Raw genomic sequence first — 13467 nt, 5'->3', positions numbered from 1 at the left:
CTGTCTGTAGCAGGAGAAAAGAGCAAGAGTCCAGTAGCACCATAAAGACTAACAAAAATGTGTGGCAGGATAGGAACTTCCATGAGTCACTGCAGTGAGTCACTGACTCACAAAAGCTCATGCCCTGCCAGAAATTTTGTTAGTGCTTAAGGTGCCACTGGACCCTTGCTCTTTCCTGTTGGAATGTTAAAGTCTGTGATGCTTCTTCTGAAAGTTTGCATCAGTTTGCACTTTGCTCTTTAAATGTACTTTTAAGTACAATTATAAAATCTGCAAGGAAACAGATGATTTTGGTTCTCATTTATGGTAACTCTGAGCAACCCAGCTTAAGAGCTTGTCTTTCTGAAGTGTCAGTGCTTACCTGATGCAAGGATGAGATGCCAACGATGGCTGTGCCCCACCAAATAAGGAAAGAAGAAGTAAACAATCTGTCATGTTGGAAGGTTGAATAAGAGCTGCAGAGCTCTACATTCCGTCTCCTGACTCACCATATTCCTCTGGAATCTGCATGCCAAAGAGCCCCAGGTTCCTTAGTCCATTAAGCGTCTCCTGAGGAATTTTAGCATCCTGGTCAATTTTCTTAGAATCCACTGAAAAAGAATATTAAGATGAACATCATAACTAGTTACAAAGAGCAATGGTGTACTTTGCTAATTTAGCTAAAGCTTATTTAGGGAGTTAGATCCTGAGTCAGATGATTTTTTCAAATGTTATTGCTACTTAAGGAGCTGCCAAGCACCAGACAAGGTCTAAGCTCCTCTGTTCAATTGCTTTGAATGCCATCTAATCCCAACACCAACTCATAAATCAGTGAAAGTATTGACCTTCCATGGAATGGAACACAGCCAGGCAACACCATTTAAGCAAGTTATTGTAGCATCCAGCTGCATCACGACAAGAAGACATCTGGGCAATATTCTCTTTCCTTATTACTATGAGACAAATGCAACAATTTCTCAACAGAACAAAGCATATGAACATATTTTAAGAAGAAACACTCAGGAGCTGGTTACACATGATTGTAAAACTTAGCCCTGAAATATGTTATACTTTCTTCTTCTGGCTGACTAATCATACAAAGAGCAATCAAGTATGCATGCAGCAACAAGCTGATTATCATCATCATCATCAACATCTACAGCTGCATTTCCCACTAAGACTCATGGTGGATTACTAAATAAAAAAAGCAATTCAATCAGGCAGCAAACACCTCCATTAAACACAGAAGGACAAGAACATAAGAGAAGCCAATGTTGGATCAGGCCAATGGCCCATCCAGTCCAACACTCTGTCACACAGTGGCCAAAAATACCAGGTGCCATCAGGAAGTCCAGCAGTGGGGACAGGACACTAGGGCCACTGCCAGACTCTCCTTGTGTGATCGCTCCAGCGCACTCCTCTTGCGTCGTTGGAGTGTGCAGGGAACATGCGCCAATGAAGGAAACTTCCATCGCATCTGATTGTGTTCGCAGCGGGACACACTGTGCCGCCGCAAACAGCCATGCCTCCCCCCCCCCCCCCCCCCCGTGGCAGTGATTACAAGGATTACAGGTACTGTAAAACAATGTAAATAAAAACTGCAATGTTTTAATAATATAAGTCACATAAGCAAATACATAAAGTTCTTATGAACAGAAAACAGAAAATACCTTCTTCACTGAAGAATTTTTCTACAGGCCCTACGAACTGATTAATTTCCTCCAATTCTTCATTGCTAATCTCAGGATAAGGAAAAACCTCCTCCTAGAATGACAGATTTTAACAGGATTAAAAAATAACTTTTTAAAAAGATTCACACATCGGGCTAAATCCACAGGGAGCTTTACCAAGCAAACTGTGCTGTCACTCAATTCCGGGCATTTCAAAGAGGTTTCCCAACAAGTTTTTCCTAAAGGCTGTGCCTTTGGTTACTAGTTAATCTGGAGGGGGGGGGGTAAACAGTGTGGAGTGTATCTTAAGAAACTGTAAAATAAGCAAACTTTTCACATAAAAAATTATCTCACTAGAGTCTGTAGCTGCATTTGCAGCTATCACTTTAAGTATGCTGTATTGTAGTTATAATTGTTTTATATTGGTTTCGCTTTATTTAAGTTAATAAGTGTCAATTGTTATTCAGCTTATGGTTCAAATGTTAAATCAAAGTTGAATGGTTAGTTGTATATGTTGTAAAGGAAAAAAATATAAAATAATTTTTTTTTAAGTATGCTATATGACTTCATTCACATGTTTGTATTATCAAAGTACCATTCACAATTCCTGAAGTTGCTTCCCTAACCTCTTTCTTACTTAGCACTGAGAACATTTCTGAATAAAGGTAAGAAAGAAAAACATGCTATCCCAATTTTATTTCCAGGAAAGTTATGCAGGAGAGACAGAAAGAGCAGAAGCCATGTGACTCTAGCCGGTGTACAGATGGAGTTAATTTGGACTTAAATTTTCCTGTGGCTCCTTTTCTCTCAGAAGCTATAGCTATAGAAGTTGCCGAGTAGCCTCTAAACTCTCTTTGTTTTGGATTGGCCACCAAAGAAGCTTAAAGAACAACAAGGTAGACTTTCCCCACAATGCAAAGAAATCATAATTAAAAAGTAACATGTATACCACTTTGGATCACTGCCACTTTGATGGGAAGATGCAGTCAAAAGTACTGTTAATTCTGACATGAATACAAGTCAGATGCATGTTGATATTTTCTGTTCACCTCTTCCTGGAAGAAGGAAAATCTCTAGGGAACCAGATACCAATCCATTGCATGTAATAAGATGTACAACTTACAGCACAGAAACCTTGTTAAAATTTCCTATCTAAATAGTGATTCATTAGTAATAAATGCCATTACCACACATATTAGCCTCAGGTTTAATGCTATGAAGAAGCATTTTCCCCCATGCTTCCCCAGAGTATTGTGGTGCATTTGTGTGCCTCCTGGAGTTTCCCTAGTTTTGTTTTGATCTTTCCCAAACCTGTTTCGCTCTGAAGTTTTGGGGCAAAAATGCAGCAAAGTCTGGTTGGATGCCACATGACTGGGAGAGTCTGGATTTTCCAAGGCCTACTAATGTGGCAGTAGAGATGTAAAGTTTCCAGAAATTTTGAAGCCACAGGGGAAAACTGGGGGTGTTTTTTGGGGGGAGGGGATGGAAATTTGGGGAAAAACTGAAATATATGCAATAGTGTCCTATCAAACCTAGGTTTACCAGTTTGATGTAGTGGTTAAGTGCGTGGACTCTAATCTGGGAGAACCGGGTTTGATTCCCCACTCCTCCACTTGCACCTGCTGATGTGACCTTGGGTCAGTCACAAGCTCTGGCACAGCTGTCCTTGAAAAAGCAGTTTGTGTCAGAGTTCTCTCAGCCCCACACACCTCACAGGGTGTCTGTTGTGGGGAGGGGAAGGAAAAGGAGTTTGTAAGCCGCTCTGAGACTCCAAGTGAAGGGCGGGGTATAAATCCAATCTCTTCTTCTCTTCTTCTTACCATATTTTGGCCGCGGTCACACGGAACATTAGCCACGCTAGAGAGACAGAAGATAGGCGGAGTTTCCGGGCGTGATCTCACCGGCACATCTGGGAAGCGTAGCGCTCCCGTGGCTCAACTGAGGCTTCCCGCCAAAGACGCGCGGCAAAAAACTAGTACCTCGGAGGTACTAGTTTCCGGAAACTGCGGGGCAAGGGCGTGCACGTGATCGCATTTTCGGTGGAATCCCATGGCATCCGGCGCCCGCCCATGTCCCCTCGCAAAAAGCTTCCCCCCCAAGTCTCCATGGATGTGCACAAGCACCCAACGGAGCATGTGCATACTCAGTGTACAGGGGGAAAAAAACCGTTTGCCCTGGAGGAAGGCGAAGAGGCGACTGCTTGTCCAACCGTCCCCAGGAGCCGCACAGAAGGCAACTCAGAGTCGCCTAGAGCAGTGACCACCACTCCCTCCGGGGGACCTTCCTTTCAGTTTCATTGTCAGAAGGCAATAGCAGTTTACTCTGCCCGTCAGCGCCCGCTTCGCGGAGCTCCAGTCGCCAAGCGGAGGAGAGGCAAAATGGCTGTCAGAGCCTCCCCCCCGCCCCTTTCTCTGTGCCCGTCAAGCCCTTCCACAGACAAAGCTGTCAGCCTGTGTTCATTTTAATTCCATCTTTCTGCCTCGTTCTCTCTCTCTCGAAGCACACCACGGCAGCAGATAAGAAGGTTGTGTCGGTATCCGGTCGCGTACACGTCCCAGGCTCCTGCCCTCAGCAACCGGCGGCAGTGTCTCCTGCCATCCCCAGGCGGCGGCAACGGGAAGCTCTGCTGCTTCCCTTCCTTTCAGCCAGCAGTCTCGGGTCGCAGAAAGCGAGATGCGCCCCCGCCCTACCACCAATGTTAGTTTCCCTCACACTGAGGACTCAAGCTCCCTCTTCCCCACCCCTTGGCCACGTCCGTTTCTCCCTTCTCCTCCCACCGAGTGACCTTCTGGGACATGTAGTCCATTTCAGCTGCTTCTTTGCCGCGCTGCAGGATGGTCATGTGATCGGCACCTCCCACCTATACACGGGACCTCTACGGGACCTCCACGGGACGTCTGATCGCGCAACCGCGCGTTATTTTGCCCCGGGGCTAACAGCCACGCTTCCCCCCCACATTTTCCTGCCCATGTGACCAGGGCCATAGAAAAGCAACAAAGAGGTAGTTCATGCCCTACTAGAAAAAGAAAGCACCAGGACAAGATGAACTTCCCGCAGAAGTTTACCAGGTATTTCAAGAACAAATAATTTTGCCATTAAAATCTGTTATTCAAAACATAGTCCAGAAAGGTAAAACTCCTGACTCATGGAACCAAGCTCTGATTACACTGATACACAAACAAGAAACTGAAGGGAAAAAAAAAAGAAATTATAGATCTTTATCCCTACTGAATGTTGATTATAAAATATTTGCAAACATATTCGCTTCCAGACTGAAAAGAGTATTGATTCAAGTCATCCACCAAGACCAAGCAGGGTTTCTACCAAGAAGAGAAATTAAAAATAATGTTTGAACAATTATCAATGTGCTAGAATACTATGAGTTACACCCTGAAAAACACTCTTGTTTTTCTTGACGCGGAAAAGGCTTTTGATAACATAATTTGAGAATTCTTACTACAAAAACTCAATGCGTGGGATTGTGGTGATAAGTTTTTTACAGTGATTATTAGTCCCATATATAAAGCACAAACATCAAATATACAAGTGACTGGAGATCTTACCCATAAAATTGAAATACAGAAAGGGACAAGGTAAGGATGCCCTCTCTCTACCCTGCTTTTCATTTTTACCTTGGAAGCCCTCAATGACCGGGTAAGAGAAGATGAGATGATAAAAGGATTAAGAATAAAAGAAGAAGAATTTAAACTCCAAGCGTTTGCGGACAACCTAATTCTTATTCTAGAAAAGCCCGTAACATCTATTAATCAATTTATTACTATAATTCAAGATTATGGACAAGCAGCAGGTTTGAAAATTAATTTTTTAAAAACTAGTTCACTGACCAAAAATTGCACGAAAAGTCAGATACAACAGCTTCAAGAAATCTCCTCTATAGAAGTAAGTAAAAAAGTCAAGTATTTAGGAATAGTCTTAACTAACAGGTGTAGTTCTATACTAGAAGAGCCGCTTCGGCAGGAGGGCGGGATAAAAATCAAAAAAATAAATAAGACAATTATAAGAAGTTACTTATTGATATAAAAAGATTTGGAAAAATGGAAGGGATTACAACTATCATTTATGGGGAGAATTGCAATTAAAATGAACATCTTGCCAAGGTTTTTATTTTTGGCTCAAAATATACCAATTCTTAAAAAGAAGCAATTTTTAAAAGATTTAGATAAAATTGTAGGTCAGTTTATTTGGCAGTCGAAAAATCCAAGGATTAAATTGAAAGCTCTTCAAGACAAAAAGGAAAGGGGAGGTTTTGGGCTACCCAATTGGGCTCTATATTATAAAGCAGCATCACTATTATGAATAAAAGAATGGATATCTTTAGAGAACTCAAGATGTTTAAAATTAGAAAGTCACGATTTAACTATGGGATGGCACGCCTATATATAGTACAACAAAGACAGAGTACATAAAAACTTTCACCAACATGTGATAAGAGGGGCATTGATAAAAATATGGAAAGAGATCAAATTAACGCACTATGATAAAATCCCAAGGTGGGTTTCACCTCTCGAAGCTTTCATAAAACCCACGTTACTATCTAAATATAATCTAAATTCCTACGATGAGTTATTAGATATAAATAATAGATTAAAACCAGATGAAATACTATTAAGCCAAAATATAAAATTTACCTGGTGAGAAGGACTGCAGTTAAAATCTAGGTTTATTAAAGATAACCAACTAGGTTTTTACAAGAAATTAACGGACTGGGATAGGATTTGGTTGAGTTCAGATGAGAAATTGATTAAAAAGTTATATACCTTCTTAATAGATGAAGATATGGAGGTTCTGATTTTGGCATTCGCCATGGTGGCCACTTCTCCCATTTCTCCGGGAGAGGACTGCCAGAGCCTACGGTAAGGAGGGGGCGTGATTGTCCACGCCACCCCCGGAGCCTCTGCAGGAGGCTCTAGCCATGGGGCGATAGAAGGCTCTTCCTCCAGCGACCCAGCCAGTGAAGGGGGGCTTTCTCCAAGCCCCGAAGGTCCCGCCACAGTACATCCCAAATGGGAATTAGAAGCGCACACCAGAGCAAGCGTTTGGTGGCCGAGCAATTTGCAAAGAAAATCAGATCTGGTGTTGAAATGTGAGTTGAAGTTTAAGCAAGAAACACCGAAAATTTAAGCGGAAACCTACCCTTTAAACGCGAGGGGGGGGGACTTTCCCCCGATAAGAAAAACTAAGCGAACTTTGCATTTATGTGAAAAGGGGGGTGGAATACTGAAGCAAGAGAGACTGAAATTAAAAGCATTTAAGTACTTACCAAGCTGTGCTGGGAGAATCAGAAATTGTGATAACGTATATAAAGAGTAAACAATCTCAAACATGGCGCCCACGAGGAAGGATGAGAAAGACAAACAAGCAAAACAAAACTTCTTGCCGGAACTGCTGGCCCAGCGAGTCCTGCCCCTAGACAGGACACACCTACGGAGCTACAAAAGATGCTGACAGAAACATTGCGACCCCTGCTAGAACAAGTGACAGCACTGCACAGCAAATTCGACACACAGCAATTGCAATTGACTGAAATAGCCAAAAAAACAGATAAAACTGAACAAGAAGTAAAAGAAGTGGATACCAACACCAAAAAGCTTAAAAAACAATTGCAGGTGATGGAAAAAAAGAGATTCATGGAGGAGTCTCAACTGTTACAGCTACTAATGGAGAGAGCAAGCTATGTCTTAAGATTTCAAGGTATTCCTGAAGAAAAATCCGAGAATCTGAAACAGACTATGTGTGATGCATTAGGACCTATAGCAGATATAAAAACGGACACCTTACAAAGCGAAACAGATATGATCTATAGATCGAATCCAGAATTTACAAGAAAAAATAATCTGCCTGGGGAAGTGATTATAAGATTCTCTAAAAGACAAGTGAGATATCAAATTCTCAAAGCGACAAATAGATCTACCTTGAAGATCAAAGACAAAGAAATAAAAGTATTAAAGGACATCCCGTTTGAAATAAGAAGGAAGAGGAGGAAATATAGAGACTTCGTGACAAGCCCTACAGATGGTTAATACCCAAAGGTACAATCTTCAAATTTATGGACAAGAAAGAAAAAATTGACCCTGTTGAAAAGGCATGAGAATTTCTGCATCTACATAGTCCATCAGGAGAGGTTGAAGCTGAGAAAGAGGACAGCACTAAAGACAGCGAAGAAGAAGGAGCAGCGGCATCTTCAGACGAGGACTCAGACTCTAAATTGGGGGCAGCTGCCCTGAAGACAAGCTATAATTTGAGAAAGTCAAAGTATAAAAAATAAGATGTTATCACACTCTGAAAACACTTAAAATGTATTGTTATAAGCCTTATATTGCTTTTTATGAAGTCAGAATTGAGGTCTTATTAGTATAAATTGATTGCTAGATGACCACATTCAATGAACTTGAATTGAATTGAGCCAAAAGCTAATTTTGATAAGCTGTATGACCACTATCTCTCGGGTTTTTAGAGGGTTTTCTTTATTTTTCGCCACAGTATGTAGTTTCCTTCCCTATTTTTGTTGTAGTTTTATAGTTTGTAGTTAATAGAAAATGCAAATAAAAAAAATCCCCTACGGGGGGGCACAAAAAAAAGAGATGAATATATGTATGATGAAATGGTTAAAGTACCAATGATTGCTTGTATGGGATATTGGCCATAATACAGATTTAGAAGACTGGTCAAAAATGTGGAATACAATAAAATTCACTAGAGCTACGGCTCACAAAGAGAACATTTACAAAATGTTTCATAGATGGCATTGGTCCCCCGAAAAACTAGTCAAATGTTATTCAAATGTAACGAGTTTATGTTGGAAATGTAAGAAATGTAGTTATTAATCTACAGTTAAAACCTGAGATTCATCTATTGAATATGATACCCCATGGATATAATAAATTGGATTTACGTCTGATAAAATATATTCTTTCTTTGGCCAGAATTTTGTTTGCAAAATATTGGAAATCAGAAAACATTCTAACAAAGGAGGAATTAATACAAAGACTATTAGAGCTGACAGAGACTGAAAGACTGACTATTCTATTACAAGGGAAAGATGAAGAGACTTACTTGAGACTTTGGTCAAGAGTGTATAACTGGATACAAAGAATATTGGAATATTAAGGCTCTCACAATTGTATTTGTAATGGTAAGTGTAAAGATTGTGTTAATTGGTAAAAGTTTAAAATAAATCGTTAAACAAAAAAAAGAGGAAGGGAAGACTTCAAATTTCCCTACCAGTATTACTTCCATACTGCCTGGCTTCAGTTTCAATGTATTATTTACATCATTTATAGTCCACCTTTCTTACTTGGACTCAAGGCAGATTATACAGCGAGTCAATAGAATCAACAGGATGAGGTATTCAATAAACAATACAATAGGATCAGGACTGTAATTTGTTCACTTTCACTGATTTAATCACAGCAGGCAGGCAGTGGCTCAGTACAAGTCAGTTTTTCTAAACTGCCAGTTTTCATTTCAAAAAAAGCAAGACTAGTCTCTCATGGCAGAGGTATAAGGAGAAAGGTATATCTCCACAGTGAAACGGCTCAAGACTTATTGTTTTCTAATGAAAACTGAGAATTAAGAGAACTTGTTACACATAATAACATTATATTGATATAATAATATTCAAATACTGGTTAATTTATTTTAAAAGGTGCTGTGGGGTGGGGGATGGCTGCTGCCCAGAGACCAGGACAGGGAAATCTGCTATACAGAACATAAGTTGCCACACATGCTTTTCCTGATGTGAAAGACACCAGTATGTTAAAGACAATGCCACAAACAACAGACAAGAAGCACTAGTGATACACAAGGGGAAAGCGTGGCATTTGAAAAAAGAGGTAGATTTTCTATTTGGTACAACACTCTCAGAAAAAACACACCCTAGTCTACACTATAACGGACCAGGCTGTAAAACATGCTCCCAACAATGATGTCAGCTATTTTACCATACAGAAAAACAAACCATGTTCTACAAATCATATCTAAGAACAGTGTCACTACTTGGTCACTTAGAAATCAAAGGAGAAAGCAAAGTTGCTTCCTGAGATTAAAGATCCCTAAGTATGTGTGTGAAAGAATTGCGCACGTGTTAAGTGTTCTCAAGTCAATTCCAATTTATGGTGACTTTAAGAACATAAGAACATAAAGATGCCAATGTTGGATCAGGCCAAAGGCCCATCCAGTCCAACACTCTGTATCACACAGTGGCCAGAAATACCAGTGCCATCAGGAGGTCCACCAGTGGGGCCAAGACATTAGAAGCCCTCCCACTGTTGACCCCCCCCCCAGCACCAAGAAGACAGAGCATCACTTGCCCCAGAGCCCCTATCTATACCTTGTGGCTAATAGCCACTGATGGACCTCTGCCCATAAGCTTATCTAATTCCCTTTTGAAGTCGTCCATGCTTGTAGCCGCCACCACCTCCTGTGGCAGTGAATTCCATGTGTTAATCACTCTTTGGGTGAAGAAGTACTTCCTTTTATCCGTTCTAACCTGACCGCTCAGCAATTTCATGGAGTGCCCACGAGTTCTTGTATTGTGAGAGAGGGAGAAAAGTACCTCTTTCTCTACCTGTTCTTTCCCATGCATAATCTTATAAACCTCAATCATGTCACCCCTCAGGTTATATTGGAGGTTATGAATTAATAACCTCCAATATGTCCTATTGTTAACAGCCTTGCTCGGGTCTTGCAGTCTGAGGGCTGTGTAGCATCCTTTATTGAGTCAATCCATCTCACTGAGTGAAAAGGGGAGGGGGGGGGTATCAATTCCAAGACACTGGAACCAGGTAGAGATGGCACCAGCAAACATACACCTTGTGTTTTAAAAAAGACATTACAAAATAGGCGCCTGAGATTGAGACTATACAAGAGATCACCATACAGTGCAGATTTAGGAATGGATTATATCAGCGGAGACTACAAGTGAAGGATTCTAGCTCTACATGTTTTTTCACCATCCCAGTAAAGAGAAAACAAGGACACCACGAAGAAAACCCCTCTCTCTGCTGAACTAGTTTTCTATCTGTAAGGCGCTTGGAACATAGCGGTTTCAGCCCCAAAAGGTGACCCTCCCCGTGCAGTGTGAAGGGAGTTACCCCACCAACTCCCCCAGGCAGTCTCACTCAAAAGGTCTGCAGCGCCTGGACCTTACGACGGAGCCTGGGGGGAGGGTGCCACGCCAGCCTATGGAGCTCTCAGAAGGGACGAGACTGACTGGCCGCGCCCGGCCAGCCGACAAGCCTCACCTTCCGAAAGGTACCCAGGAAAAGCTCCTTAGCGAAGGCGGGCCGAGGGCAGGCGGTGCGGAACTGGCGGATTCCAGCAGGGAGAGCTGCACGCGCCGCCCTAAGGATAACACCGAACCCCCTCATGTCTGCCACGAGCGCTCTCTGTCCCTCTCACTTCACTCTCCCTGCCCTCTTCGGTTGTCGCAATCCGATGACGCAAACACTAGGTCGCTCTCTGTTGGTCGAAGGCAACGCTCTTCTCCACCCAGCCGTTGCCATAGCAGCTGGCGGGGCAGGTTTCTGAGGGAGCGATCCCTGGTGGAACGCTGGGTACATACATAAATCCGAGGAAATTATATTAAAGGCGGCAAACAACAGAAAGAGGGTAAGGGTGGTGGAGTGCTCTGCTCTGCCTTGATCCTTTACATACACACGGTCACAATATTTTTTAAAAATGGCTGAACATTTTAATGTTACTTTCTAAAACTCATTGTTCTCAAATAAAACAATTTGTGAAATTGTGAAATTACAGCGTGAATTTGCTGTATTAGAATTCACCAAGAAGTTTATCAGCAGTCTGAACAAGAACTTCGAGGTTTTCCCTCAGTATTAGCGCTACAGGCACTAATATCTTGCATATTCCACCCGTTACAAATGTTAATTGGTTCCACCCATATGTCTTGGACTTTCTAATTGGATCAGATTTTCAGGTCTCATCCTGCACCAAGACCAAAACAAAGTTTGATTCCAGTGGCACTTCTAAGACCAACAAAGTTTAATTCTGGGTATAAGCACATTTCTTCAGATTTCCAAGATCAAGTTATATTAATCCTATTTTGCCTATCAATAGTTGGGATTGGGGGGGCTCAGTGAGCTGATTGCTCTTTTGATTTGGATCTTTTATTAAACTGCTCTCTTTGTGACATCCCTGCCCTGCCTTTCTGTTGTTTACAGACTTTAATATAAACTCATTAGTTTTATGGGTGCCTCTGGTTAAATGAGGAAAGACTCAAGACAATTTATGATGGAATAAATATTAGTACCTAAAGTGCCCCTGGACTCTTGTTTTTGCTTCTACAGACTAACACTAACCCATTTGGGATAATCAAAGGAGAGAGAAGACCATAGTTGTGGCACCAAGAATCCTCTCTATGTTGTCACTGTTGGAAATGTGTGACTTGCAAGATCTAGATTCCAGTCATTATAGGGTTAATCTGCTTTACCTAGTGTAACTGGAAGGGACTGTTGGCTCTGGACTGACTTGGAAGGGAAACTTGGATCAGAGCCAATGGGAAGATAGCCCAAATCTAAGTCTGTTTACTAGCAATCATGGTGACTTCCTTCTAGGGGTCAAGAAGAAGAAGAAACTCCATTGTTGTGTGACCATGTGTTCTGTGCTGTAAGGATTTAAAAAATGTAGCTCTAGATATCTCTTTTGTAGCTTTCCATGTGAACCCTTCCCTTAGAAATAAAGATTTTTACATAGAAAGAAATGTCTCCTCTCCAGTGAAGCAAAGATCCATTGCAAACTCTGGAGTATTTAAGTATTTCTGCCTATTTTCTCAACAGTCATCTCATCTCACCTGAGAAGGGTGGGTGGCCAGAAAAAGGACCTGGTAGGGCCAGGCAGGCTCAAACAGGAAGAAACGATTAATAACTAAATGATTCTGTCAGTCAAATTTAAAATTAATAAATATAAACAGATATTCAAAAATATACATGTATTTATTTCAAAGTAAATTGAAAACAGATATTGGCCCCTGTGATAGCCTCACCTAAGATTCATAATGTACAGTGACAACAAGAAGTGACCATTATTGACTCTGACCAGAAGTATTTCGGCCCATTGGCCTTTCTCAGTAGTCAAACAAATACATTACAGGAATGGCTCCTGCCATTATAATACAACAATCATTTCTTATAAATTGACCAAGATAAAGTTTCCTGGAGGAGAAAAAAATAAGATAAATTATTAATTATTAAAAATAATAAACTTGAAAACATTTGTCAACAAAAGATATATGTTAACTTACTTCCTCATGATTATTCTCTGTGACCAAAGGCAAAGATATTAATCAGAGGCCTCATTCTTGAGAGTTTACTGTCATGGTCAGGTACATTTTCCAAAAGCAATGAGTCATTTTTTGGAAAGATAGTCTTATAAAATTTTTTAGAGAACTGTTAAGACATAAAAGAATAAAGCAAAATAATATTTCTTGCTCAGTCAGAAAAATTTAGTGAAGCCGGGAGCCAATAGTAATAGTACAAAATGTAAAGTACCGTGCACCTTGTTGGATATTGTAACTCTACATGCAATAGTATCTGGGAGGGAAACTGTTAAGATAATTCTCTGTTTCAGCCACTTGGCAGTTGGCCCCACCTTCTCATGGGTTAGATGTTGAGCCTCTTTGGCTGTTGATTGCCTTATGTTTCATCTTATATAGGAACTATCATCTTTCTCTTACTTTCTCTAGGCAGGCGATGTCTCCAATTCCAGCTGTTGTGTAGTGGGTTAGACGCATGTAGAAATCACAGAGACAGCTGTAGTGATCAGCATGGTTTACTGGTACACA

The 13467-nt window shown here is 41.1% G+C and overlaps 1 protein-coding gene across 1 annotated transcript in view; it reads right to left on the bottom strand.

Annotated features, from left to right (window-relative positions):
- ACAD9 (acyl-CoA dehydrogenase family member 9) overlaps positions 1 to 11073 on the bottom strand; it is a 36547-nt gene extending 25474 nt beyond the window's left edge. Inside the window, exons 1-3 of the mRNA XM_015407434.1 lie at positions 10913 to 11073; positions 1650 to 1743; positions 489 to 590 (exon numbers count right to left, since the gene is read on the bottom strand). Coding sequence (XP_015262920.1) covers positions 489 to 590; positions 1650 to 1743; positions 10913 to 11038 — 322 coding nt within the window. The 5' untranslated portion in view covers positions 11039 to 11073. The remainder of the gene's footprint in view (positions 1 to 488; positions 591 to 1649; positions 1744 to 10912) is intronic.
- Between the last annotated feature and the right edge of the window lie 2394 nt (positions 11074 to 13467).

This window comes from Gekko japonicus, unplaced genomic scaffold (genome assembly GCF_001447785.1).
Source record: "Gekko japonicus isolate JY-2015 unplaced genomic scaffold, Gekko_japonicus_V1.1 scaffold408, whole genome shotgun sequence".
Taxonomy (NCBI): domain Eukaryota; kingdom Metazoa; phylum Chordata; class Lepidosauria; order Squamata; family Gekkonidae; genus Gekko; species Gekko japonicus.
The sequence above is the reverse complement of the archived record's forward strand: the minus strand, read 5'-3'. Positions and strand labels throughout refer to the sequence as shown.